The 27,742-nt window shown below is 36.6% G+C and overlaps 1 protein-coding gene across 2 annotated transcripts; it reads left to right on the top strand.

The window, feature by feature from the left end:
• Window positions 1-5,716: 5,716 nt before the first annotated feature.
• pfkmb (phosphofructokinase, muscle b) lies at window positions 5,717-24,919 on the top strand. 2 transcript variants are annotated; one of them, XM_067374771.1, is made up of 25 exons: window positions 5,717-5,942; window positions 7,165-7,215; window positions 10,039-10,116; window positions 10,559-10,657; window positions 12,638-12,711; window positions 12,996-13,073; window positions 14,417-14,606; window positions 15,975-16,140; window positions 16,229-16,273; window positions 16,545-16,653; window positions 16,740-16,835; window positions 16,937-17,029; window positions 17,112-17,237; window positions 18,196-18,260; window positions 18,344-18,407; window positions 18,547-18,693; window positions 18,778-18,848; window positions 18,942-19,029; window positions 19,151-19,303; window positions 19,392-19,556; window positions 19,638-19,699; window positions 19,847-19,958; window positions 20,084-20,183; window positions 23,586-23,691; window positions 23,787-24,919. In XM_067374771.1, the coding sequence occupies exons 1-25, from the start codon at window positions 5,717-5,719 to the stop codon at window positions 23,911-23,913; spliced, it is 2,691 nt and encodes an 896-aa protein (XP_067230872.1). In that variant the 3' UTR covers window positions 23,914-24,919. The 2 variants fall into 2 exon arrangements, with proteins under 2 accessions (XP_067230872.1, XP_067230871.1); XM_067374770.1 differs by lacking the exons at window positions 5,717-5,942; window positions 7,165-7,215; window positions 10,039-10,116 and having other exon boundaries at window positions 10,462-10,657; window positions 23,787-24,911.
• The last annotated feature ends 2,823 nt before the right edge of the window (window positions 24,920-27,742 follow it).

Genomic DNA, 27,742 nt, shown 5'->3' with positions numbered 1-27,742 from the left:
TACTGTGGAAGAAATTTTATTTACTTACATGGATATCATTTATATGCTTTTGAAAACTGAACGTCTCTAACACTTGGGCCAGAAGTGTGTCTGAAAATAAAAAGAGAAATCCAGTTTTGTTATGTATGTCCAATGTTATGATCGAGATATCCAGATTTGCTCCTACCTAGTAACAAAGAATTATACATATGTAGAAGCAATCAAGTTGGAGGAAAATGATGTAATGAATCATGTCACCTTTGCCATGTTCCTTTAAAAAAAAACAAAAAAAAAAACTGTTATACTCTCTTTGTCAAGGCATTTTCTCTTAAACTGGTCTGAGATCCTCATGGCCGTGATTAAAGCATATTGAAGGCATTGTCTGGAGTCTGTCTGATTACTGCTGCAGTAGGTTAGTGGAAAACTAAAGGTCTTAATCCCAAGATCTTAATGTTCATAGGGGCGAGACGTTGTCCGACTCGAAGCAAGTTGTCACCAGTAAACGCGCTACAGTTTGTAAGTGTCGATTAGGAGACACTACACTTGCGTATAAGACATTTCTACCACAGTATGATAAAGGGATAGTTCAGTCAAAAATGAAAAACTCAAGTCTTTCCAAACCTTTGCAGGCTTTTTCAGCCCACATCCAATTCCCATAACATTCTTCTGACAACTTGAAAGTGTTTCATGAGTTGATGACCAGTACAACTTCTGAAGCCCATCTAGCAACCTTCTGGAAGCATAGCAGATGTTCAGTCCAGCTCTCTAAGTGGACGATGATGTCATTAAGGTAGGCTATTTGACAGCAGACACTGTGAAGTCTAAATAGTACCCATCTTCCTCTAACATAGTTGCCCTACCCAACAAGCAATAGCCGTCATTTCACAGTCTTGGTTAAGTATAGACCAGTCAAAATAACCTTGAATTTGGTTACATGTCATTTTTGCCATAATAACTTGCAAGATGGATGATATTCCATCATGTAAGCAAAGTCAACAGTGATTTGTTTGGTTTCATTTCTTTGACATGTTCTTATGTAGCCTGCCACGAATTAGCTCATAGTCAAACAGGCTATTTGTAGTTTATTCTTGGGCTATGCTTAGACATCTATTAAATTTTCACTGACAGCCCAAATTTTGCCTTGTTTAAGCCTAGACGTCAGGACTGTGTTTGGACAGCTATTAGACATTAAAGGTGCAATATGTAAAATTTTCTGTCCCCTAGAGGTCGCTAGAGGGATATTCAAAACAATTTGATGACGCCAAGTTTGAGCGCGGAATCTTGGGACATGTGGTCTTCACATCAGCCGGTGGAAATAATCGGGATAGGACTCAGGAAGAAATCATGTTCATGGATGCAATTATTAACGTTACTGTAGTATGAAGCAGAGCAGGACCGATTGTTATGGGAGCTGAATGAGGCCGCTGGAGAGATTGTGCAACACGCCTCATGAGCAGCGGAACTTTTATTATGCCGGTGCCGCGAGTATGAGGTCACACAGCTCTGTTTATCATATTAGATACATTTGAGTGTGTTGAAAATGTTATAACGTTACTCTGTGTGTTCGTTTGGCGGCTGCTGTGAGACACTGTTACACACTGCAGTAAGATAGATCGGTTTTTGAATATCATATTAAATGCTGGGTGGCTTGTGTTGATAAATGCAATGCAATTAATTTTAAAATGTATTGTATGATGGAGAAAATTCTGTATTACTGTTACTAAAAATAAAGCTGCATCTGATTATGCTATGTTAGCTACTTCACAAAATAGTGTTTTTCTCTGAGGCATGGTAAAGCATGGTACTCGCGCAAAAAAAAAAATCAAGAAAATTAGATTTAAATAACAAGACTAAACGTGTTGAGCTATATAATAACAATTAGTTTTCTGTCTATAAATGTAATCAAACAGTTGTTCCCTTGTCTATTAAAACATGTAATACAGTGCCCTCCACAATTATTGGCACCCTTAGTAAATATGAGCAAAGGCGGCTGTGAAAAATCTTCATTGTTTATCCTTTTGATTCAAAAATTTCATCGAAGTAATTCAATTGAAAGTGGGGGGAAACTCATATTATGAAATACATGTTTTTCTCCAATACATGTTGGCCACAATTATTGGCACCCCTAGAAATTCTTATGAGTAAAATATATCTGAAGTATATTCCCATTCATATTTACATTTTTTAAGCACACCAGGGTGACTAGAAGCATGACATTTCCATCCATGACTTCCTGTTCCACAGGAATATAAACATGAGGAAACACAAAGGCCAAATTCCCTTAATCATTTATCACAATGATATAGTAATATAGTTCTGATGTGCAGCAAGAGATTGTTGAGCTTCACAATATAGAAAATGGCTATAAGAAAAAAGCTAAGCTTTAGAAGTTCCAATCACATAAAGATGTTACAAATCTGCCTGGAAGAGGACGTGTGTCTAAACAGTCCTAATGCACGGTGAGGAGGAAAGTTTGAGTGGCCAAAGACTCTCCAAGGATCACAGCTAGAGAATTGCAGAGATTAGTTGAGTCTTGAGTCTCAGAAAGCCTAAAAAAATGATCAAACAGCACCTACATCCCCACAAATTGTTCGGGAAGGTTTCAAGAAAAACCTCCTCGCTCATCCAGAAACAACCTCCAGCATATTTAGTTGTCAGACAAGACTGGAACTTCAAATGGGACCGGCTTCTATGGTCAGGTGAAACTAAAAAAAAGAGCTTTTTGGCAGCAAACCCACCAGATGGGTTTGGTGCACACATGGATAAAAAGTACCCCATGCCCACAGTTAAATATACTGCTGGATCTTTAATGTTGTGGGCCTGTTTTTCTGCTGGGGGCCCTGGACATCTTTTTGCGATACATGGCATCATGGATTCTAGCAAATACCACAGAAAAAAACAAAACCTGATTGCCTCTGCTAGAAATCCTATAATGGGCTGTGGTTGGATCTTCCATCAGGACAATGATCAAAAACAAACATCAAAATCAACACAAAAATGTATCACTGAGCACAAAATGAAGCTTCTGCCATTGCCATCTCAGTCCCCTGACCTGAACCCTAAAGAAAATGCGTGGAGTGAACTGAAGAGAAGAAGCACCAACATGGAGCTGGAATCTGAAGGATCTGGAGAGATTCTGCTTGAACAAATTGTCTCTAATCTCTTGTCAGGTGTTCTCCAAACTCATCAGGCATTATAGAAGATGACTCAGAGCTGATAACTTGGGAAAGAGACGTTGCATTAATTGGGTGCCAATAATAGTGGCCAGTGTGAACTAGAGAAAAACATTTATTTCATAATGTGAGTTTCCCCCACATTCAATTGTTTTACTTAAATGAAAGGTTAGAATTTTGTGAATTTTTGAATGAAAGATCAAAAGGATAAACAATGCAGATTTATTTTCACAGCCACCCTTGCTCATATTTACTAAGGGTGCCAATATTTGTGGAGGGCACTGTATATTAAAGCGTCTTTGGTGTTTCCATGGTTTCTACAAAAAAAAAGTAGAAAACAGAGGGTAACGCGGGAATGACGCAATTGACAGGCGACTCCTCACACGTCCCAGAGCCTTGGTTAAAATTGCAATTTTCTCATGATTTACAAATAGTTGGAAACATTTGGGATAAGTACTCAAGTGAACAAAATATATAGCACTGGCCGAGTGGTTTTTGGATATTGTACTGCAAAATTCTTACATATTGTGCCTTTAATATTAATGAGTCCTTCAGGTTTATTTGAGAACTGCATGTAGCAGTTTTCAGTTATTTTTTCGCCCGTTTCATCATCTAAAAAAAATCACTAGTCGGATAATTTGAAAAATAATAGCTAACCCTGAACCTCAAGTATAAACAATAATAAAATGTTTCTATGTTTGTATTGTATAACTTATGTTCACACATACATAAATTTCAGTGTTTAAAAAATTGTGTACACAGCCCACTACATAAATTCCCTCCATTCCATTTCCTACATGGCCACACACACACATTCATTTGATATGCAACACAAAGTGTGAGTGCGTGTTTATGCGTGATCATTCTCAAGCGTGTGTGCTTTAAATGTCAAGGGTGTGTAGGTTTAGCATTTCATTTAGCATACAATTAAAAATAGGAAGAGGGAAAGATCACGAAAGAAGGGAAGTTAGGAGAGGGCAATTTACTAAAATAAAGGTGGGTGGTGGTGGAGGAGGACAATCAGAAATATTTATTGAGAAGATAAATGGAAAAAAGGAGAGATGGTGAAAAGGCTAAAGAGAAATTAAATATGGGGGAATGAATCAAGTGAGAATACCAGACACGATGAATAAATAGTGGCTGGAAGAGACAATAGAAATATGAGGTAGGCTATACACCTCAGAGAGACAGAGAGAGAGAGAAAGACTGGAAAATAAAAAAATGGATTTAAAGATTCTCAGATATTCCTATAAAACTTACTGCAGTCCATTATTGCAGTGTAGCTGTCTTTTTATTTTTGGTGGGAAGTAGCAGGTGAATATCTATTTCCACCCACTGGTAAGAAATGATATTGCAGTTTATTGAATGAAGACAGACAGAAAAAGAGAAAGAAACTGGAATTTTTGTTTTTATTACGTCATTGATATAATATGGTAGTGAAATCACAAAATTGAGCCATAACTCATGAATATTAATTAGATTAATCAGAAACCAATTAGCATAATCTGTTTTACTATTCTATATATGTGATGGTGATCCTGCCTGTAGTAAAGTATTTTTATATTTCCAGGTCAAAACTGAAATTAATAATAAAAATATGAGTATAAATGTTCAAAAACTGTAATAAATAAATAAGAAAATAAGTTGTATTTTAAACATAATGGCTGGACCTGTTGATTTGTACTTTTCAAAGGCCCCATTAACAGATTATCTGATGATTGGCAGCATATTTTTGTGTGTCAGTAAGAGATATATTTTATGAGAGATTTATTATGTTTTTCCCTCTAAAAATAAATAAATAAATTATTCATCTAAATGTTAATGTTTGTTCAAATATTCATATTTATTACATTTATTATTATTTAATAGAATTTAATAAAATGAATATTCAATATTTATGTATACATATGTAAAAGGATAAAGTACAGCTTGTATCCATTCTTGGTACCTTCCTGCTGTTGAATGTTAATGTTCAATACATCACAGAAAAGCAAGGCATAAAAACATGCACATGATGCAACTAACAAGACTTAGTGACAATGCAGCACTGGCCTGATTTGTCAAGTGACAGTAAACTGGCACAAAACTCTCTCAAACTGGCCCTGGGCCATCAGGCCACCATAATGCTGAGCCTTGTAAGAAAAACATAGTTTGTGAAAAGTGTGTGCGTGTGTGTGTGTTTTACCTTAGTATACACTATTAACTCCTGCTTTGATCCAGTAAAATCTACACGTGAACTGAGTTGCGTGCAATCCTATTACAGTATTAGACTGCCTCTACTGCTGTTAGTCCAGCAGATTTTCAAGTATTGAGGCACAACTAAAATACTCTTCATTAATTTAAGAAAAATCCAGTGAAAACAGACCAACAAACAAATGCCTATTTAAAAACACCATAGGTTGGAGAGATTTGCTGGAAAATGCCAAAGAAATGAGGATAGCGTATAGAAAGAGAGAAAGCAAGGTAAGGAGCGAGAAAAACGTGAGCAGGAACGTGAGGTCAGTTCTAATAATACTGATAAGACCTTGTCATGGCCACCACACCATCTCATTCTACTGGGAAGAATGGAGGCAGTGTGGGACAACTGTGTGTGTGTTTGCCAGGTGTGTGTATGCCTTTGGAATGTGTTTGTATGCGTGTGTCAGATTAGTGTTTGTTTGTTAGAGTTGTTTGTGTGCTTTCTGCAACTGTCTTTTCTCCTGTTCCACTGGATCCCTCATATTGGACTGGTGGTGCTGATCTGGCAGTACAAGCACAGGAAGATTCAGTTTGATGCTAATCATGTCTACGGTATGCGTAGTGTGTGTGTGTGTGTTTGTGTTCATGTGTTTGTAAAAATAAAAAAGCTGTGCAACTTTTATTTCTATACATTGTTATGTAGTCAAGTTTATTAATATTACATATTACATCAGAAAATACTCATGTGTTTGTGCATGTGTGTGTTTGATTGCGTATCTGTGTGTTGAGTAGCCTACGAGATGGCATGTTTCAGCGGTCAAGCAGGCAGATGACCAAATGACACAGCACTTTAATATTCCGATGTCATGATCCTCATAGTGGGCTTGATATTTATAAAACACGAGTGGCTTATTGAACTTTTTTCATTGGCTGTTTAATTCTTGAATTCCATAAATCAGTTCCAGAAGTACCCTACTGTATTTACTTGTTTCTTTAAAAAAATGGAGATGGAAAGTGAGTTCTTACAATAAACTGTCTGATGTATTCAGGCTAGTATATTGACTAACATGATTGATAGTGTAAATGGCACAATATCTTGACATTTCCTATTAAAATTAAATAAGCATATTCTTTGTAAATACACTGTAGCTTAGCTTAACTAAATCTGAAAAGACTGCCTGAGTTGGAAGCCTCTGTATTAAAGCATTTACAGTCAATTTGAAAAGAATAAACCTGTCTTTACCTCTTTTATTGCATTTAATGATTCTATCTTTTGCCTGCTGAAATGAACGAATCTGTTGAGTAAAAATTAGGGGTGTAACGGTACATGTATTTGTCCTGAACAGTCACGATCCACGCATCGATTCAGAAGGGGGCAAGTTTGAGCGTTGATTACTATATCTAAAAGTAAATAGCAAATTAATTTAATAATTATTAAAATAATAATTTTGTTGTTAATTGTAACCTATATTATAGTAATGTGTAAGGGCTCCCTATATAGTTTACATCATTAGCTAAGATAGATTTTTTATCCTTAAGAATTTTTTTAAGAGATATATAGAGAGACACATTTGTTAAAAAAAAAAAAAGTGTTTAGTTTTCTCCCCCTTGTACTGTACCGAACCCGTACTGAACTGATTTCAAAACTGAGGTAAGGTACCAAACTGTCATGCTTTTGTACCATTACACCCCTAATAAAAATTATTAAAAAAACTAACTAATAATACTAAAATACTAAATAAGAATAATATAATAATACTAAAAAAAGAATTGTTGCCACATTCTGGTCTAATGATGTAACACAGAGACTTTTTTATTTCTTGTTTGTAAACAGGATCAAAAGATTTGAATTGCTGCGATGAATCAAACTCCAAACTATGTGCTGGTAAGGCTCTTCTGGAAACTGAAGTAGTAGTAGTTTGGCAATCAAGTTAATTAAAGGGTTAGTTCACCCAAAAAATTAAAATTCTGTCATTAATTACTCACCCTCGTGCCGTTTTACACCCGTAAGACCTTCGTTAATCTTTGGAACACAAATTAAGATATTTTGGTTGAAATCCAATGGCTCAGTGAGGCCTGCATAGGGAGCAATGACATTTCCTCCCTCAAGATCCATACAGGTACTAAAAACATATTTAAATCAGTTCATGTGAGTACAGTGGTTCAATATTAATATTATAAAGCGACGAGAATATTTTTGGTGCACCAAAAAAAACGCCAAACTGCTGAAATCACGTGACTTTGGTGCTCCGAACTGCACATTTGACACAATGTGTTTTGAAATCGGCCATTACTATATAATTCGTTATTTTGTTTTTTTTCGGGGCGCACCAAAAATATTCTCGTCGCTTTATAATATTAATATTGAACCACTGTACTCACATGAACTGATTTAAATATGTTTTTAGTACCTGTATGGATCTTGAGGGAGGAAATGTCATTGCTCCCTATGCAGACCTCACGGAGCCATCGGATTTCAACAAAAATATCTCAGTTTGCGTTCCGAAGATTAACAAAGGTCTTATGGGTGTGGAACGGCATGAGCGTGAGTAATAAATGACAGAATTTTCATCTTTGGGTGAACTAACCCTTTAACATACTGTAGTTAGAGAGGTCATGACATGTTTTTAATAATCATTTTAATATGTTCCTTGAGTTTTACTTACAATGTTAATAAAGTTTTTTTTTTTTACACACACAAATACATGTCGGAGTAATGGAGTAATGGGCATGCCGAAAGGAGAAATGCTATACAATGGAAACTCTAATCCTACCCCACACAGGCAGATTTTGTGACCAATTGCAATGATTTTTCAGCATGTCCATTAACGTTACTCGCCCCTGCAGATACCCACACTTGTATAAAATCTCATTTACAGACAAATCATTATGAAATCATTTACTTACGGTTTGTGATGCAGCTACTGTCGGATCCAATACAGTTGGCTGCTTCATCTTTCAACAAAAGTTTCTTTGTGAACTCTCCTTTACACTGTGCTTGGTTCACAAATAAATCTGCAGTCAAATGCTCCTAACAAACATATAATCCTCCGACGCAATCTTGGACGCCATTAAAAGTAAACCATCCTTGTGAAGTCAGATGCAAACGAGCTGTTCAAACTGGACGCGTCAAAGCCAACATTCTTCCTCTCTTTTATTTGTCCTGTTGTTGACAGATAGGTTGGAAATGAACATTTATTCATGTTTAATTAATAATAATTAAATAATAAACATGTATTAAATTGCTTTTTAATGAATGTTCACCTTTTCACTCTAAAAAATGCTGGGTTAAAAACAACCCAAGTTGGGTTGAAAATGGACAAACCCAGAAATTGGGTTGTTTTAACCCAGCGGTTGGGGTAAAATGTTTGCCCAACCTGCTGGGTAGTTTTACTTAACTCAACTATTGTTTACAAATTACTGTATTGCTTAATTAAAATTAACCCAAGTATGTTGGAATTGAACATTTATTAATGTTCAATGAATAATTATTAAACAATAAACATTTATTAAATTGCTTATTAATAAATTTATATTAATAAACTATCTAATATTAAAGCTTATTAATAAACATTCACCTTTTGTCTATTATTGTTGTCTCTAATTGCATCTGGTTTTTAATTTCCCAACTATTTTGGGTTCATTTTAAGCTAGCCATACAGCAATTTTTAAATAATAGTTGGTTTAAATAACACTACCCAGCAGGTTGGGCAAACATTTAACCCAACCGCTGGGTTAAAACAACCCAATTGCTGAGTTTGTCCATTTTCAACCCAACTTGGGTTGTTTTTAACCCAGCATTTTTTAGAGTGTTGATATTATTGTTGCCTCTAGTAATGTGTCTGATTTTTAATTTCCAACATATTTTGGGCTCATTTTAAGCCAGCCATATAGTCATTTTTAAACAATAGTTGAGTTAAATAAAACTACCCAGCAGGTTGGGTCAAACATTTAACCCAACCACTGGGTTTAAACAACCCAATCACTGGGTTTGTCCATATTTAACCCAACTTGGGTTGTTTTTAACCCAGCATTTTTTAGAGTGTAAGTTTATGCAACTGGCCCTGATTGATGTTGTTGAAGAGAATTATCTGGCATTAAAGAGGTTTAACTCAGCACTGTAAATAACATTTAAATCGCAAAACAGGATTGGCAAGTTCATAGCGGTCTGCTTCTCTAACTCGTAACAATTAATTGAGACATGAATGGCTGGTTGTAAGCAAAAACACCAGCAAAACTGATTAGTCTGCCTGACCCTGATCCACAACAGCATTCGATCAGTGTACAGCAACATACTGGAGTCTGGACGCTGCATCAAACACCAATGTTGTCCAACACAGAGCTAACCCCGCTTCTAAATTACAATTGTGAAACAAGTGTGTCTACATTACAAGTTCCTTTACCCAGGGTTAAAAGCGGTGTTCAGAACGACGATAACCCGGGGTTAAGCACAGTGTGAAAATCCATAGATGAGTTTCTCCTTGTGCTCTTTATAATAATGATCATATGTGATAGTTACAGCAAACATACAAAGACACACACACACCTCCTCAACACATAGTCATGATATTGTGTTCATAACATTGAGTGTTTTCTCAGAAATATCTGATTAATGTGCTATTAATAATTTAGCCATGACAGAAATTTGTTCATTATTCTATGATGAAAAAAATAAATGATTTTTTTTTTCAATGCCCTTGTGTTACAGATGGAAAGACCATTTCTACAGAATATTATGATAGAACCCTGGGAGATCTCAGCTGTTCCACCTCCATACACAATGGCTGTAAGTCTGTGTGTGTGTGTGTGTGTGTGTGTGAGAGAGAGAGTATTTTTGCACTGCATATTCACAGTATGACCTATGGGAAAAGATAGCATAAAGGTCACGTTGCTGTATGTTGGTGCTTGTCCAACCATGTGTGTGTACTTTTGTTTGTCTGTGTAAGTGTTTTGTGTTTGTATCTGATTGTGTTTCTGCATAAAGTTCACATGGCATGGGATTAAAGTGACTGTAAACTGTTTGTGTTTTAAACAGAACACTAGAAGCACGTGGTGCAACTGCAGATAATTTTAAATTTAGTTATGACGTGGGTGGATACTGCATACCAGTGTAGAGGGTGTTTATACTGCTGTCACGCTCCCACTCATTCAGTCAGTCGGGAAGAGAGTGGTCTGATAGCGAGAGAAAGGTTGACAATTCAATTCACAATTTCTCTTGTCGTCCTCAGGCCATCTTGTCAATATGCAGCGTTCAGCACCTGTGGACCCCACAAAGATGGGTGTTGGAAGGGCCATCGCTGTCCTCACCTCTGGAGGAGATGCACAGGGTGAGGAAGTGTGTATTTGTGTGTAGAGACATTTATGGAGACTAACTCTGTGGATGTGGATACAGAAAAATTTTGCTGAACAGTTTTGGGGTCCAACTTTAAACAGTTGTCACAGCTTTTTTAACGTCTTTAAGTTCTCACATACTGAATCTAGCAAATGAGTGCTTTAAAATATAACCTCTCCTCATTTTATTCTGTGACAGCTTCATACAACAAAACACTTAATATGCCATTGTTCTTGTAGTTAATAGATGATTTGCTCATTAAGTTTCTGTGTACTACTAAAACTTTGGGGTCGGTATGTTTTTTTTTTTATATATATAAATTCTCTTATTCTACCGAGGCTGTATTTATTTGATAGAAAAACAGTAATATTGTGAAATGTTATTACAATTTAAAATAACTGTTGTCTATTTTAATATATATTTTTAAATTAAATTTATTCCTGAAATGAAAGCTGAATTTTCAGCAGCCATTACTTCAGCCTTCAGTGTCACATGACCCTTCAGATATTATTCTGATATACTGATTTGGTGCTCACAAAAAAACATTTCTTATTATTATCACAGTATTTTTTATGATGAATATAAAATTCAAAAGCAGCATTTGTTTGAACTAGAATTTTTGTGACATTATAAATGTCTTAAAAATGTATGTGTCCCTGCTGAATTAAAATATTAATTTCTTTAAGAAAAAACTTACAGACCCCAAACTTTTGAACATGAGTGTAGATGTTTTTGGGTAGTTGAGCATAACATACCCATTACCTTTATTATTAGTATATTCAAAATACATCAAGATTTTAGGTTAAAATTTAAATGAATGCATAAGGAAAAATATTTATTTTAACTTCAGCTAGCATCGGTTAAGTTTAAAATGAAAATCTTTTATCATTTTTCACCATCTTGTCATTCAAAACCTATGTATTTCGTGGTACAAACCTTGTTCATGCTTCTGTGCATTCAAAATGTGTGCAATTTGTTCTGATTTTGACCATATAAATCACAATCCTTTTGTTATATGGGAAAAGAGCAGCAAGGACATTCTGCTAAACGTCTCTTGTGTTTCATGAACTACATGAATAGCAGTTTGGAATGACATGAGAGTGAGCAAATGATGACATCATTTCCAGTTTTGGGAAAACTAGGAATGTAGGAAGGTTTTTCGACTGCAAAATCAATTTGCAGTTTCCTATTTTGCATTAAAATGCAAGGTATAAAGTCAAATAAAGTCATAACTTGATAGATGGTAATTTAAAGCGGTTGTGTTGGATCCTTGATTACCTGATTGAACTACCACCTCCTCATTTACTATAGCAGCCTTGTTGAATGAGCAACAGGAATCATATATCAGAGAGGTCATGAAAGGTGCTAAAGCTTTCACACTGACCTTTTATCCAACCTTTAGCAGTAGGAAAAAGAACCGACCTTTAACCTTATCTGGTACCAGCTGTAGAATAAGTCAAATAACTGTGTAATGTCAACTAGTCCTAGAAGAACCTTAACTATGGCCGTCCCATCCTTCCCTCTCCCTCTCACTCAATTCCTCCCCATGATCTCTCTGTCTCTCTCTCTGTCTGGGGGGTGTTATATTTAGCCGGTGACCTTTGGGGAAATGTGGTTGCTTTGGAGAGCTGGGCAATGAAGCTTGCCTGTTGTCCTCTCTGGTTCAATCTTAAATGAAACTTGAGCCACTTAGATTGCCCTTTTCAATGGGACCTAACCACCATGTGTGTTTGTGTGACCAGATGACAAGATAACAGGTTTGGAATAAAACCAAAAGCAGTTTCCTATCACACACTTTCCAATTAATTAGTGGGTAGGATATGTTTCATGAACAGTCACCAAAACTTATTAAATGCAATGCTTATGACAGATTAAAGAAAACCTTAGACCTATACTTCTGCATATCAATGTCTAGCAAGTCAAAATACTATAAAATATGTGCAATAATTATGACTCACTAATTATTATATCTCAGGCATGAATGCTGCTGTCCGAGCCACAGTGAGAGTTGGGATCTACACTGGTGCGAAAGTCTATTTTGTGCATGAGGTTTGTACATCTAAACACACACACATAAGAAATAAAGAATTAAAAGCGAAAGACTGACGTTCACTGCACACAAAAATTGAGAATTTGTAATTCTAATTCACTGTTATTCACTTATTAATAACAGTGAATTATTCACTGTTATTCACTTATGCAGGAGAAATTCACTTTCTAATTCACTCAGCTCTTGCTCGATTTTAAGTCCACTCTATCTTTTTAAAGTCTATGCATTATGTAATGTGTGTGTGCATTAAATTATGCATCCTCCAATCTCTGTGTGCGTCTAGGGTTATCAGGGCCTAGTCGATGGAGGAGATAACATTCGACAAGCAACTTGGGAGAGCGTGTCAATGATGCTGCAGCTGGTAATCTGATAATCTTTTCACTGTAATATTTTGGTAATCATATCATGTGTGTTTCCTATCAGCTGTTTAGAATCTGAACTAATGATCTGTGAATGAATCACTATTTATCTAATTGGTCAAATGGGTTTCCAAAAAGGTCCGAAATAGTTTGCGATTCAGTTTGATTCATTCAAGTTGTGTTCTGTAGCTCAGACTAGTAATGCCAAGGTCATGGGGTCCATCTTATTTTGCAACATGGAAGTAAAGGTGCAAGACTTCCAGTTCATTAGCCGCTATAGATAAATAACTAGAAGAATAACAAAGTGCAGTAAATGGTAAAATTATTTGTGATACAAACCAGTAGACAATACATTACAATGATATGGTAAAGAAAAAACAGTTTGCAACATCAAGCAGCATAACAAGCTGTTTTGTACAGCTAAAAATAATGGGAAGTGGATGACACCGGAAGCCAGACATATTCAATTTACAAATGGCTGCTCCCACTTTTATGTTAAAAATAAGGTGGATATCTTCAATGCAATATATGTTGCTTTGGATAAAAGTGTAACTGTAAATGTAAATTCAAACAGTTCACTTACACACTGAATTGTTTGAAGTGGTTTTAAAGGGATATTTTATAAGACAGAAAACAAAAAGAGCACTGGATGAAGTGATATTTACCTAGTCCATTGTATGACACACAATCGCAAATCTCTTCTATTGATATGTGTGTCAGCAATGAAACTGCTCTTTATTGTGAACAAGCAGCACACTATGTACTATCCATATATCCAAAACAGTATAAAAAAAGTATTAAAATATGGGGATGCTTTTTGATGGGTTCCTGTGCCCTAGTACTTACGAAATGCTACAAATGCTCTTGCCTTCAACATATATGCTCATTGCATTTACTCTTGTCTTGTGCACACTTCAACACAATCAAACTATAACTGAAACTAAAGGATGAGTGCATCAAGTTATTTTTGTATGTGTGTAAGAGATCATATTGCATGGTAGGCTATAACCACTGTGGTCTAGAACAAAATGCCAGAGTTCACCCAGAGATTTCTGCTTTTGAGACTTAGGGTAATATTATACACACACACACACTATTGCCCACACTACACATTACCATGTGAGTAATAATGCTGATTGGCTGATGGCACCACAAGATCGCAGACAGGTTCAAACCCTTGGTATCAAGCCAAACCTTAACACCTTGGCACCCTGCATTTTATGTAGTCAATAACCATCCACTGCACTTTAGTATATTTCTCTGCCCACATCTCAAGTCATGACAAATATTTGGCATTTTTGCTGAAGTGTCTGATTTCTGATTATTTGTCTGTCTATTTTGTCAGGGGGGCACAGTCATTGGCAGTGCCCGCTGTCAGGACTTCCGCACTAAGGAGGGTAGAGCTAAAGCAGCATGCAACCTGGTGAAGTTGGGCATCACTAATCTGTGTGTAATTGGTGGAGATGGCAGCCTAACAGGTGCCAATGAATTCCGCAATGAGTGGAGTGAACTGCTCCAAATCTTGCTAAAAGCAGGTAGGACTACACCACACAGTAATCAGTTATATCTGGTGTTTTCAAACTTTCATTCATTCATTCAATGGTATTACTCTGCAAGGCCATAAAAAATTTGTTTTACTTCAAATAAATGCTGTTCTCTTAAACTTTCTATTAATCAATGATTCCTGAAAAAATGTATCACAATTTACATAAAAAATATTAGGCAGCAGTTTTCAACATTTATAATAATAAGAAATGTTTTGTGAGCACCAAATCAGCATAGTACAATGATTTCTTAAAGGGTTAGTTCACCCAAAAATGAATATAATATCATTTATTACTCACCCTCATGTCGTTCTACACCCGTAAGGCCTTCATTCATCTTCGGAACACAAATTAAGATATTTTTGATTAAATCCGATGGCTCAGCGAGGCCTCTATAGACAGCAATGACATTTCCTCTCTCAAGATCCATAAAGGTACTAAAAACAGTTTGTGCAAGTTCAGTAGTTCTACCTTAATATTATAACGGGATGAGAAAAATTTTGTTTTTTGTGCTGCAAAAAAACAAAATAACGACTTTTCAACAATATAGTGATGGGCCGATTTTAAAACACTGCTTCGGAGCTTTACGACGTGATTCACGTGAGTCACATGATTTCAGCAGTTTAGAAATTTCATTGGAGATCCAAGTCACTGATTCGATTCGTAAAGCTCTGAAGCAGTGTTTTGATATCGGCCCATCACTATATTGTTAAAAAGTCATTATTTTGTTTTTTTGGTGCTCAAAAAGTATTCTCGTCACTTTATAATATTAACGTAGAACTTTATAATATGAACTGTTTTAAATATGTTTTAGTACCTTTATGGATCTTGAGAGAGGAAATGTCATTGCTTTGAATGCAGGCCTCACTGAGCCAAAAATATCTTAATTTGTGTTCCGAAGATGCATGAAGGTCTTACGGGTGTAGAATGACATGAGGGTGAGTAATAAATGATATTATTTTCATTTTTGGGTGAACTAACCCTTTAAGGATCTGAAGACTGGAGTAAAGGCTGAAAACATTCAGCTTTGCCATCACAGGAATACATTACAAATAAACAGTTCATTTAAATAGTAATAATATTTCACAATATTACAGTTTTTACTGTATTTCTGATCACATAAATGCTGCCTTAGAGACTTCTTTCAATTTTTACAGACCGCAAACATTTGAACAGTAGTGTATATGGTAATCTTTGATAAAATGTTTTGGCTTTGTAAGTATATTAAATATGTATGTAATATTTTGCAGAATGTAAGACACTGTAACTTTATATAGAGAGACTGCTGAGAAGATTCACTGTGTCAGTTATTAGAAAGATTTCAGAGAGAACCTCACGTCTGTCTGTTTGTGCTCAAAGGCAAGATCACAGCAGAGGAGGCTAAACGTTCTTCTCATCTGAACATCGTTGGGATGGTTGGATCCATAGACAATGATTTCTGTGGCACAGACATGACCATTGGCACAGATTCAGCTCTTCACAGAATCATGGAAGTAGTAGATGCCATCACAACAACAGCTCAGAGGTATATCCAAACATACGCGTGTGTACATATGGTACTACACAGTTGCATTCTGAGCCTGACAACACATTGGTTTGTCTCTCATTTGCAGTCATCAAAGAACCTTTATTCTGGAAGTGATGGGGAGGCATTGTGGGTATGTTGCAGTATGGATGCATGATCATTCTGTTGTTGCATGTTCCCATATTATTTGTTCTAAAATAACTGGGCATATATAATATAAATAATATATATTTTTATTTCAGTTATTTATTTTGTTTCAAGTAATAAAAAATTTAGCAAAACAAAAATAGTTTTAGCTATAATGAAAATAGTTTTAGCTCTATAGCCCTGGTTACCATAATGCAGTTTCTCTAATGTTCTTCCTCTAACCAAGAGTATATGTTTATGTTTATGTGTAAATATAGGTATTTGGCATTAGTCACTGCCCTGTCTTGTGGCGCTGACTGGGTTTTTATCCCCGAGATGCCTCCAGATGAAGGATGGGAGGACCACCTGTGCAGAAGACTTACTTATGTAACATCTATAAACATACCTGCCTTACTTAACATCATAGTCAACATCATAATCATTAATTGCGATTATCTGTCTTAATTGTGCAGCAAAGAAGCATTGGCCATCGTTTGAATGTCATCATTGTGGCAGAAGGGGCTTTGGATCGTCACGGCAAACCCATCACCTGTGACATTATCAAAAACGTAAGGTGCACACTGCCTCATAAAATATGATCATAGTGATATTTTTTTATCAGCTGGTACTTGACAGGACTAATTCTTCATACATGTTTGTGTTTGTTTAGCTGGTCACCAAGAAGCTCGGCTTTGACACACGTGCCACTATTCTGGGTCATGTGCAGAGAGGAGGAACACCTTCAGCTTTTGACAGAATCTTGGTATGATCAGAATTCAGATTATGTTCTGATAGCATTTTTTTATTTGATGCATATATAACATGCATTTCTTTCTTGTTCTCAGGGCAGTAGAATGGGGGTGGAGGCTGTGATGGCATTGCTGGAGGCCACTCCTGACACTCCTGCATGTGTGGTCAGTCTGTCTGGAAACATGGCTGTTCGACTGCCCCTCATGGAGTGTGTTCAAGTGGTAAGCAGACATAGACACATCCTGACTTCCTGGCTGCATAGTTATTTTATGTTTGATGTATTTAGATGCGGTAGACCAAATCAAATACAAATAAATGTTTTCCCAAACCAGTTATTAAAGGGTTAGTTCACCCAAAAATGAAATTTCTTTCATTAAGTACCCACCCTTGGTGTCATAGGAGGAGACTGACAGGGTAAAGAAGAAATTGTTCAATAAAGTTGTTATTTTTGTTTTGTTTATGTGCACAAAAAGTATTCATGTCGCTTCATAACATTAAGGTTGAACCACTGTAGTCGCATGGACTATTTTTATTATATATTTACTAAAATGATGGTTATTACGTTGCTTTACGTTGCTTTGTTCAAAAATACAGTAAAAACGGTAATATTGTAAAAAGTGTTTTTTCAATTTAAAATAACTGTACTCTATTTTAGTATTTTTTTTAAATGTAATTTCACAATATACTAAAAAAGAGAACAGTTATTTAGTAACAGTCTTTAGTGTCACATCTTTCATTAATATTCCTGATTCTTCAGAAATCATTCTAATATGCTTGACTGGTGCTCAAGAAACGTTTATTAATATTATCTATATTAAGTTGTGCTGTTTAATATTCTTGTGGAAATCATGATACCTTTTTTCATTGATGAATAGAAAGTTGAAAAGAACAGCATTTATTTAAAATAGAACATTTTGATACAATATAAAATTATTTACGGTGTCTTTTTAATCTAATTTAATGAATCTTTGCTGAATAAAAGTATCAATTTATTAAAAAAAGAATCTTACTGACAACTTTTGAATGGTAGTGTAATTTTATATAACATTTAATATATTATTTTATTTATTTTATTTTTTGACTCAATTTGATGCAGATGTTTGGTTTATTCATTTGTACCCTCATTAAGCGATTTAATTTGTAAAACTTCTTGTTCTCTCTCTTTTTTTTTTTTTTTAGACAAAAGAAGTGACCAAAGCTATGGCAGAGGGCAGGTTTGAGGAAGCTGTTAAACTCAGGGGAAAGTGAGTTCTTTATCCTTGTTTTACTTTCTTTCTTTCTTTTTGCTAACTAAACTTGTGACTGATTTGCTGTTTCTCTTCTGCAGGAGTTTTGAAAACAATTGGAACACATATAAACTCTTGGCCCATGTGACTGCCCCAGCCGTGAAGGTGCGTAAAAAGATATGAATCATTTAATCATTCGGTTTATCCTATTTGTTAGCCTTTACTCCAGATATGTATGAATTTCTCTTCTACGTATTGATTTATTTTTGATGTCATCATCTTCTTCTTTCCATCTTTCCTTTAGAGTAATATAAACATAGCTATACTGAACGTGGGAGCTCCGTGTTCAGGAATGAATGCAGCAGTTCGTTCAACAGTCAGAATCGGTATCCTTCAAGGACACAGCATGCTAGCTGTACATGACGGCTTCGATGGACTTGCACATGGAACTGTAAAGTATTTAACATACATGAGGAATCCATGAGCCCATATGAAGAAATGCCTTCTCTTTATTTTAAACTCTTATCTTCTGCAGATTGAACCAATAGATTGGGGCTATGTGGGAGGCTGGACAGGCAAAGGCGGTTCTATTTTAGGAACCAAAAGGTATAAAACTACCCCAAACTTGTGTATGTAGTGTGTGCGACAGCATTTAGTTGTTATTTTTGTGTATCTTTCTTTCTCCCTCTCTCCCTGGAGGTCACTGCCGGCTAGTATGATTGAAGACATTAGTCTGAATATAGCCAAGTTTAACATTCATGCCCTGGTTATCATCGGAGGTTTTGAGGTGAGAAAATCTAAAATACTACTGCCAAATGAAATAAAATATTTGAAATCCTTTTATTTTTCCACTGGCTACTACCTCACCTTGCCGTTTCCTTCTTACACACTCTCTCTCGCTTGTTTAGGCCTTTGTTGGAGGTTTGGAATTAGTGACTGCCAGAGAAAAATATGAGGAGTTGTGTATTCCCCTGGTTGTTATTCCAGCTACTGTGTCTAATAACGTTCCTGGATCAGACTTCAGCATCGGTGCTGATACTGCACTAAATACTATAACGACTGTGAGAAACAACACACTATAAAATTGTAATATACAATTCACAGGCATGTCCCCAACTATATGTTTAATCATCTGTTTTGTCTTTTAAGACATGTGATAGGATCAAGCAATCCGCCGCTGGAACAAAGCGCAGGGTTTTCATCATTGAAACAATGGGGGGATTCTGCGGATATCTGGCAACCATGGCAGGACTGGCTGCGGGGGCTGATGCTGCATATATCTATGAAGATCCATTTGGCATTCACGACCTGGAGGTGAGGAATGTTTGGTTGGGTTGATGCTTGGATATGTGTCATTTTGTTTGTTTTTAACTTAAATTTTTGGTTGGGAAATAGACAAATGTGGAGCATTTACTGGAAAAGATGAAGACCACAGTGAAAAGAGGCCTCATCCTCAGGTCGGTCATTTTGTCACACAATCTGTTACTGAATCGTTTTGCTCTTTCTTTCTCATTCAGTCAACTTCTGTGGTAATCTAGACAAATGACTTCAGTCTTATGTGATTCTTGTGCCAGCACTCTAATAAAATCACTGTTTTCCCTTAGGAATGAGAAATGTAACGCAAACTACACTACAGATTTTCTCTTCAGTTTGTACTCAGAAGAGGGCAAAGGAGTTTTTGACTGCCGTAAGAATGTGCTTGGGCACATGCAACAGGTCTGTGTGTACAATAATCATAGTATTCTGTGTTTTTGGCCTGTGTTTTTGAACATTATTGCTGAGCTGGGATTTCCCTTGTTATCGTCTCTGGGCTCAATTGCTAACTTTTGCTCTGTTTTCAGGGTGGAACGCCTACGCCGTTTGACAGGAACTTTGGCACAAAGATGGGTGCTAAAGCAGTGTTGTGGTTGACTGATAAACTGAAGGAGTGTTACAGACATGGTGAGTGAACAATAATTTAAATGACTGAGAAATAGGTTTGAATTGTGTTTAAATTTACCACACTTTCCATAAATGATTTACAAAATAGTGACTGAAGTTTTACACTTGAATGCACCTAGCTAACAACAACTTGCTTTGTTCTGGTTTCACCTCACTCCGGTCTAAACTAACTGATTTTATAGGTAGGCCTAATTTACTACACATTGACATTTAAATAACCTGAAAATATTGTGGATTATTAAGGCTAATTTTACTAACCACTCTTGCTAAATGGGATAAGCACACTTATGTTCTCATTTCAGAGTTGTTTGAGTAAATTATTCATTATAGACCGTGTGGACAGATCAGTTGTTGTCATGATTATTAAAGTGAATCTGTTCAAATGAGTCATTAGGTCGCGGATTGGACATTAGCGGACGTTGACGCGTTGCGTGCGAATCGCGACTGTTATTAGGACATCGCAAAAGATTTGTCAACACAGAAAACACTTCATCACTGGATAGGATTTTCTTTTTGTTTACTGAAAGTGTGGTTTATGTCAGCTGCATGTGCAGGGCGCCTGTCAGAGAAGATGAGGTGACATATTCACACCCAGCGGTTATTCAGGGAAAACATTCACTGAATGCGCCTCGTGAAACATGGATTCGGTCTTACGAACTTTTAGCATTGTGTCAGTTGATTTAGATGATTTCGTGTGAGGTAGAGAGAGTGCAAAGACGGTGCTTACTTTGAAGACAAAGAGAGCTCGCGCGCACGATGGAGGAGCTCTGCTCGTTCTGTCCGTCAGCGCAGCAGTCATCTCCCTCCTTCATTTTACAGTCGAATGGTGGCTAGAACGGCTCCAGGTTCAAAGGTCAATACGGAATGGATTAAAGGTGCGTTCACGTGGCCTCGTAATTCCTGTAGTTACGAGATTCTAGCTTGTAAAAAGCGTTCACGTCCTCGTAGAGCTCGTAATTACAGCTTGTAAGCTGGGAGTTTTCTGAAAGCTCCCAGATATACCACGTGGCCGCGCTGTACCACCTGACAGCTGTAGATTCATTTAGGCGTTGACAGTGCTGCCATGGAAACGCATAATTCAAGGACCAAAAGGACGTGAACAGCTCCGAATCATAGACTGTAAAAAAAGATGGACGACGCGACGTCGCTTCCTTCCATTGTAATGAACTGAAGCCAAAATGGCCGACCGAATGGGCGCTGACATGTTACGCAATACGTAAGTTTGGAGCCTGGGCATGCGCAGAAGGAACCGTCAGTGGAGCCGGAGGCGGAGTCGCGATATCAAACTTCCGCCCAGACGACTGCGTCATCATTCATGTATTTTAAATAGACTATAAAAATTATATACAATTTAAAATTCTACCTATAAAATAATAGGCTATTCTATTTCTAGAGCAATAATACTTTTAAAACAGCAAATTCAGTAGATAAAATCAATATAATATGCCACTAGAAACAACTCTAAATCGTCAGAAACGGTCCTGCCATTTTAAATCAAGTTCAACTAATGTTACAGGAGATCGATTGCTGTAATTAGAGTAAGCTATCATTAGTTTTGTCCTGCTAATTATTATTTTATACCCATAAAAATAATAAGTAACTGCCAGATAACGATCACCTGCTTTTTCCCGACATTGTTAACATTAGGTGTGTTATCTTAACTAATAACATTTATTAATTAGCTTATAACACCCATATTTAATGTTACAGAAAAAGGTTCAGTGATCCGTCAGATCCTGTAGGTCGGTTAGTACAGTTTACTGCTGAACAACTCATTTTGTTGGTGTTAAATAACAAAGAAATCGAAAATTAACAGTTAGTTAATACATCTTCAATCTCCCCTCGAAGCTCCGACAGTCCTCAGACAAGCTGAGCTGTCAATCAAGTTCGAATCATGACACCACGCCCCGTTTTTATAGCATCAAATTGCTAGCTAAAATCTAAATCATCACAAAAACGAACAATTGAATATATATCAGTGTGATAACAACTACCTTAAATTACCAAAACCATTTTTCATAAAGTTTTATTTGAAGCAGAATTTATTTTTAAGTTTTCACTGAAGTCTCATTCGACTGCATTGAGAGGGCGGGGTTTATGACCTGTACTGCATCCAGCCTCCAGGGGGCGATCAAAGAGCCCGTGGCTTCACTTTTCAGAACGTATGAGACACACCCGCTCCGAATATAACGTCACGTGTTGTCATTTCAAGATTCCGGTAAATACGAGGTGACGTGTCGTGAACGCAGCTTAATCTGCGTTATTTTTTTTAACGCGTTATTTTTTCTCAGATTAATTAATAGAAATTAATGCGTTACTTTGACAGTCCTAATTTAAGTATTATTTAATAAATAATAAGAATAATTACACAACATATTTTACTGCAATAAATTGAATATCAGTATACTTTTAAAGGATTAGTTCACTTTCAAATTAAAATTTCCTGATAATTTACTCAACCCCATGTCATCCAAGATGTCAAAAAGAAATTAAGGTTTTTGATGAAAACATTCCAGGATTTTTCTCCATATAGTGGACTTCAATGGAGCCTAAATGGTTGAATGTCAAAATTAGTTTCAATGCAGCTTCAATGCCTACTACATGATCCCACATGAGAAATAAGGGCCTTATCTAGAGAAACCATCGTTCATTTTCAAAAAAAAACAAAATAAAATAAAATTTGAACCATCTTGAACTAGCTCTGAATTCCAGCAGTGTAGATGCTGCTAAGTGTATTACTGCCCTCCTCAGGTCAAAGTTTGAACTAAATTGTCATATACAATATGCTAGTGCAAGTATATAACACTTAGTTCAAACTTTGATCTGAGGAGGGCAGTAATACACTTAGCAGTGTCTACACTGCCGGAATTCTAATAGAGAAGAAGAAGAAGAGAGCTAGTTCAAGATGAGCATTTATGGTTAAAACGTATAGAATTTTTTTAGAAAACGAGCGATCGTTTCTCTAGATAAGACTCTTATTCCTCGTCTGGTATCGTTTAAAGCCCTTTGAAGCTGAACTGAAACTGGAGTCCATTGAAGTCCACTATATGGAGAAAAATCCTGGAATGTTTTCATCAAAAACCTTAATTTCTTTTCAACTGAAGAAAGAAGGGCATGGACATCTTGGATGACATGGGGGTGAGTAAATTATCAGGAAATTTTTAATTTCAAAGTGGACTAATCCTTTAATGCTAGGTTGAATTTATCTTAGATACTAGTTGATTTAATATATCTAATAATTTTCACAATCTTGAGATTATCTAATGCATAAAAAAACAATGAAACACCAAAATGTACTGTATTTATTAAAAGTGCCTTACATAAAACCTGACATAAAACCTGTGTGTGAATAATGTTCTCTTTCTGTCTTTCCATAAACATCTTTCTCTCTTGTATGAGCAGGCCGTATCTTTGCTAACACACCAGACTCTGCCTGTGTTCTGGGAATGAGGAAGAGAGCCATGATCTTCCAGCCACTCTCTGATCTCAAAGAGGACACTGACTTTGAGTAAGTGATCCCTGTTTCATTTTACCATTGTTTCAGTGCATCGTACACATTGTCATTCACTGAGTGAATCCCACCTGTTTCTGCTTCTGTTCCAGACATCGTATACCGAAGACACAATGGTGGCTGAAGCTTAGGCCCATTCTCAAGATTCTGGCCAAATACAAGATCAATTTGGACACCTCAGAAACAGCTACGATGGAGCATGTTATTAAGAAGAGATGAGCAGTCTAGACACACACACACTGAATTACAATGGGATGAAAAAAAGATCTTAGTATAAAAGAATAACCCTAATGTTCACAGGAATAATCACCCTAATGTTCTTCTAAAACCATGTGAACACAAAAGGAAATACGGGTTATATGAATGACTAAATAATAACAGAATTTACATTTTTGGAGGGAACTAAGTACAAAACCCACACATTTTCACTTTCAGATGTATTTTTACCATTTCACCACTAGATTTCTCAATTTTGGATCATATCTGGCCCACAATAAATTAAACTGTCAGACTAAATGAAACCTGTTTAGATGCATTCACTGAACACAGAAAAGTGATATTTGAACAGTCACATTAATATCAATAACATTGCCAAAGAAATCCAATTTATGGCACTGCATATTTTCAGTGCTTTGTTGATTTATTTTTTTTCCCCTGAAAGTCCAATATATGATTCAGCTTCATTTTATAAATTGTGAGACATCAAGTGCCCAATTTTTCTTGTGTATATCCCCCACCCCCCCAAAAAAATCTGTATAATACTTAAATATCAAAATTAAAATAAAATCAAGTACTCTTATCCTACCACCCAATATTTTCCAAACCCTTCCATCCTGAAGAGAGATATGTCTAATCTAATGCATCATCACATTTATGTGGTGGCAAAATAAAGATGCTTGTCCAAAACTGTTCTGTATTTGTTGTATCATAATTTTCATATTACGAACAAATGTTTGATTCAAATACTTCAGGAGTTACTCAACATGTCCAATAGCTGAAAACTTGATGCTGAAGACGAACTACGGGGGAGCTAGGGAGAGCTAGGGGGAGCGCGGCTCCCCTTAATAAGACATGGGCTCTCCTGGAAACGTGATTTGTGAAATTTTGGGGGGTCTAAAAATTTTTGACAATGTGTTATTTGACGTGCAAATCCAGTTTTGTGTAGTGTGATCATCGTGGATTATTATGTGCAAAATTGCAAAAATATCATTCTTTCATGCATGACAGCAATTTAAAACTAATTCACTACAATAAAGACAACTATACATGCTTTTCTTGTCATGAGCATCAAGGTGTGGGGGCGCTGCGGTGCAAATTCCACTCATGTTTAGTACATGTTAAAGGTGCCCTAGAACTTTTTTTTAAAAGATGTAATATAAGTCTAAGGTGTCCCCTGAATGTGTCTGAAGTTTCAGCTCAAAATACCCCATAGTTTTTTTTTATTTCATTTTTTTAACTGCCTATTTTAAGGCATATTTACATATATTTAGTAACTGCCCTTGTGTTATACCTCAATCATGGGCTGGCATTATGCAAATATTGGGGGCGTACACCCCAACTGTTACGTAACAGTCGGTGTTATGTTGAGATTCGCCTGTTTCCGGGAGGTCTTTTAAACAAATGAGATTTATATAAGAAGGAGGAAACAATGGAGTTTGAAACTCACTGTATGTCTTTTCCATGTACTGAACTCTTGTTATTTAACTATGCCACTATAAATTTTTAATTCTAGGGCACCTTAATTTGAACAGCAAAGGTGCAAAGAAAACCTAGGTAGCTGTCTTTCTGCCTGGCTGTCTTATAAGAGAATGACTTGTACGGCAGCATTTAAGCATGAAGGCACCTCATGAAACAGATTTCGGACAAACTTCTGAGGCAGCGTAAAGGTTTAATGATCTACAGCAATATAGCGAGAGCTTTGGTGAGAACTAAACAAATATGTAATTATGACAGTAGTAATTTATATCAAACAGTCAAATCAAATATCAAAATTGAAATATGTTGGTCAAAATCGTACATTTATACACAAACTGAGCATGGATTGTGGACAAATGGAAACAATGGAAAGCACAGGATTGTGGGATATCAAAGGCAAGGATACATCCATGCTTCCTTCAAAAATCGATCAGATGAAGGTATCTCATGAGACAGGAAGTGAAGCTAACATTGGATTCGGACGTGCCTTGATGCCTTACTACCTTGAAATGTGTCCTCAGAAGGCAGCATTTTCCAGTTTTCGGACGCAGCAAGTGACAGTGACAGCCTAAAGCGAGCCCCTTAAGGCTTTGTTTATAGACAATAGCTCTATTCGGACGGGATTAGTTTTACGTGGTGAGGTGGAGTAAAGTAATTTTACCTCAGGATGTCTGTAATTAATTGGCCAATTCGCAGGGGACAAGACATCTCAGTAAAACTAGCAGAAGTGGGAGGGTTAACTCGATTTACGCACCACCGTCAAGGTTTATCGCACCATGTATGCATCTATGTATTTGAAACATTTGAATGGACTGACTAAGGGAGCTGTAAAGTATTTTTGTTGAAGTACAATGTCGTTCTGACCATATTAATGTACCAAATCTTACTTGTATAAATATTACAGTAGTTTCAAAAAAATACTATACATAGTTAAAATCGAACTCCGAGCCTCCTGTACCCATTCTGTGACGTAAAAGAACATCCTTGTGCAAAGGATCATGGGGGCCCGAAGTGTCCATCAGTTGTTCCCTTCGAAATCCTTCATTCCGAAGGGCCCTTTGAAGTGACCAGTTTTGAGCACTTCGGTTTGGAACGACCCTTCAATATGGCGGCCATGATTATTTTCACTCCAAAGTGCCCTTCGGAGGGCGATATATCCCGTTTGGAACGCACCGAGGGAGAGTATGATCCGTGCCACCTGCAGGGCCGCGTTATCCTAATGGGCAACATGGGCTGCAGCCCAGGGCCCCGAACAGGGCCCGCGAGACAATCCTCTTTTGCATTTTGAAACGCATCGTTGTCACACCCGAATCAAGAGTCACAGGCGCGCAGTGGACACGCACGCAGGATACAACCAGGACAGTGTGCGTAGCGTCTGGGTATGCACATGCATATGGGTGGATTGGTGGCCCGCTATTACAGGCTTAACACCAGGGTATCATCAGGAGGGTTCGCAGACGTTCAAATTTTTGTGATGGCACGGACCGTGTGTGTACTGTACAACAGCCCATGCGAAAGTGAATTGAGTGCTTGAAAACAAAAGTCCACTAGATAGAGCGCAGTGCACACGCCGAACGCATCTTTCCGCAGCCAAATACTTTTAGCACGCGCGTCTGTGCGCGAGACAGAAGCCGTGTGCATGTTCATAAAAATGAAGCATAATAGAAATAATGTTGTCAATAACTTGCTAAAGCTTATCTATGTTGTTACTACTAAAATCATTAAGGAGCTGAATAAATGGACAAAGAAAGGGTCCATATAATGTCTTAACGATAATCTATTGCATTTGACCGTCATTTTTAAGGTGGGTTTCTGAAACTTATGCATGCAGTAATGTTAGTACAGAATTTTAAACGAGTCGTATTGGTTTTCTGAAAGAAAAAAAAAACGGCCACATCTGCACATTTTAAGATACTGCACAAGTGAATAAATGTAACTCATACACTCGTTGGGGTGGATACTTTTTATTCAACGAAATAAAATGCACATAAAACGTGATGGAAACATATTTAGAGAAGAAACTAATAGTACGTTTATTAGGTATAAAACGTGCATTAAAAAAGTCTGTGACAGAATAATTAACTAGAATAATCTTCAGGCACATCACATCTGAAATGATGCTATGACCATTCTGAAATTCCAAAGCCAGAGTCGAATCGGTCGAATTTAAACTTGGACTTGTTAAAAAGCCTTTTTTAAATTTAAATTTTATTTTTTACATTTTTAGATCAGCAATGCAAAGTCATAATGATGGAGGAGCGCATATGAGACTATTGTTGTTGTCAATCCATCCTAGAAATGTTTTTACCATTTTCGTCTGCATGTTTTAAATGGATATCTTATTCATATTAAA

This window comes from Chanodichthys erythropterus, chromosome 21, assembly GCF_024489055.1.
Source record: "Chanodichthys erythropterus isolate Z2021 chromosome 21, ASM2448905v1, whole genome shotgun sequence".
In the NCBI taxonomy this organism is placed as follows: domain Eukaryota; kingdom Metazoa; phylum Chordata; class Actinopteri; order Cypriniformes; family Xenocyprididae; genus Chanodichthys; species Chanodichthys erythropterus.
This window is presented reverse-complemented; position numbering and strand designations above follow the sequence as displayed.

What these genes read in the sequence shown, in the direction of transcription:
- pfkmb (XM_067374771.1), top strand. Translation starts at nt 5,717, where the DNA reads ATGGAGGCAGTGTGGGACAACTGTGTGTGTGTTTGCCAGGTGTGTGTA. An exon ending in CCAAATCTTGCTAAAAGCAG is followed by an intron (nt 14,607 to 15,974) that starts GTAGGACTACAC and finishes TTGTGCTCAAAG; the next exon opens with GCAAGATCACAGCAGAGGAG. An exon ending in GAAGGAGTGTTACAGACATG is followed by an intron (nt 20,184 to 23,585) that starts GTGAGTGAACAA and finishes TTGTATGAGCAG; the next exon opens with GCCGTATCTTTGCTAACACA.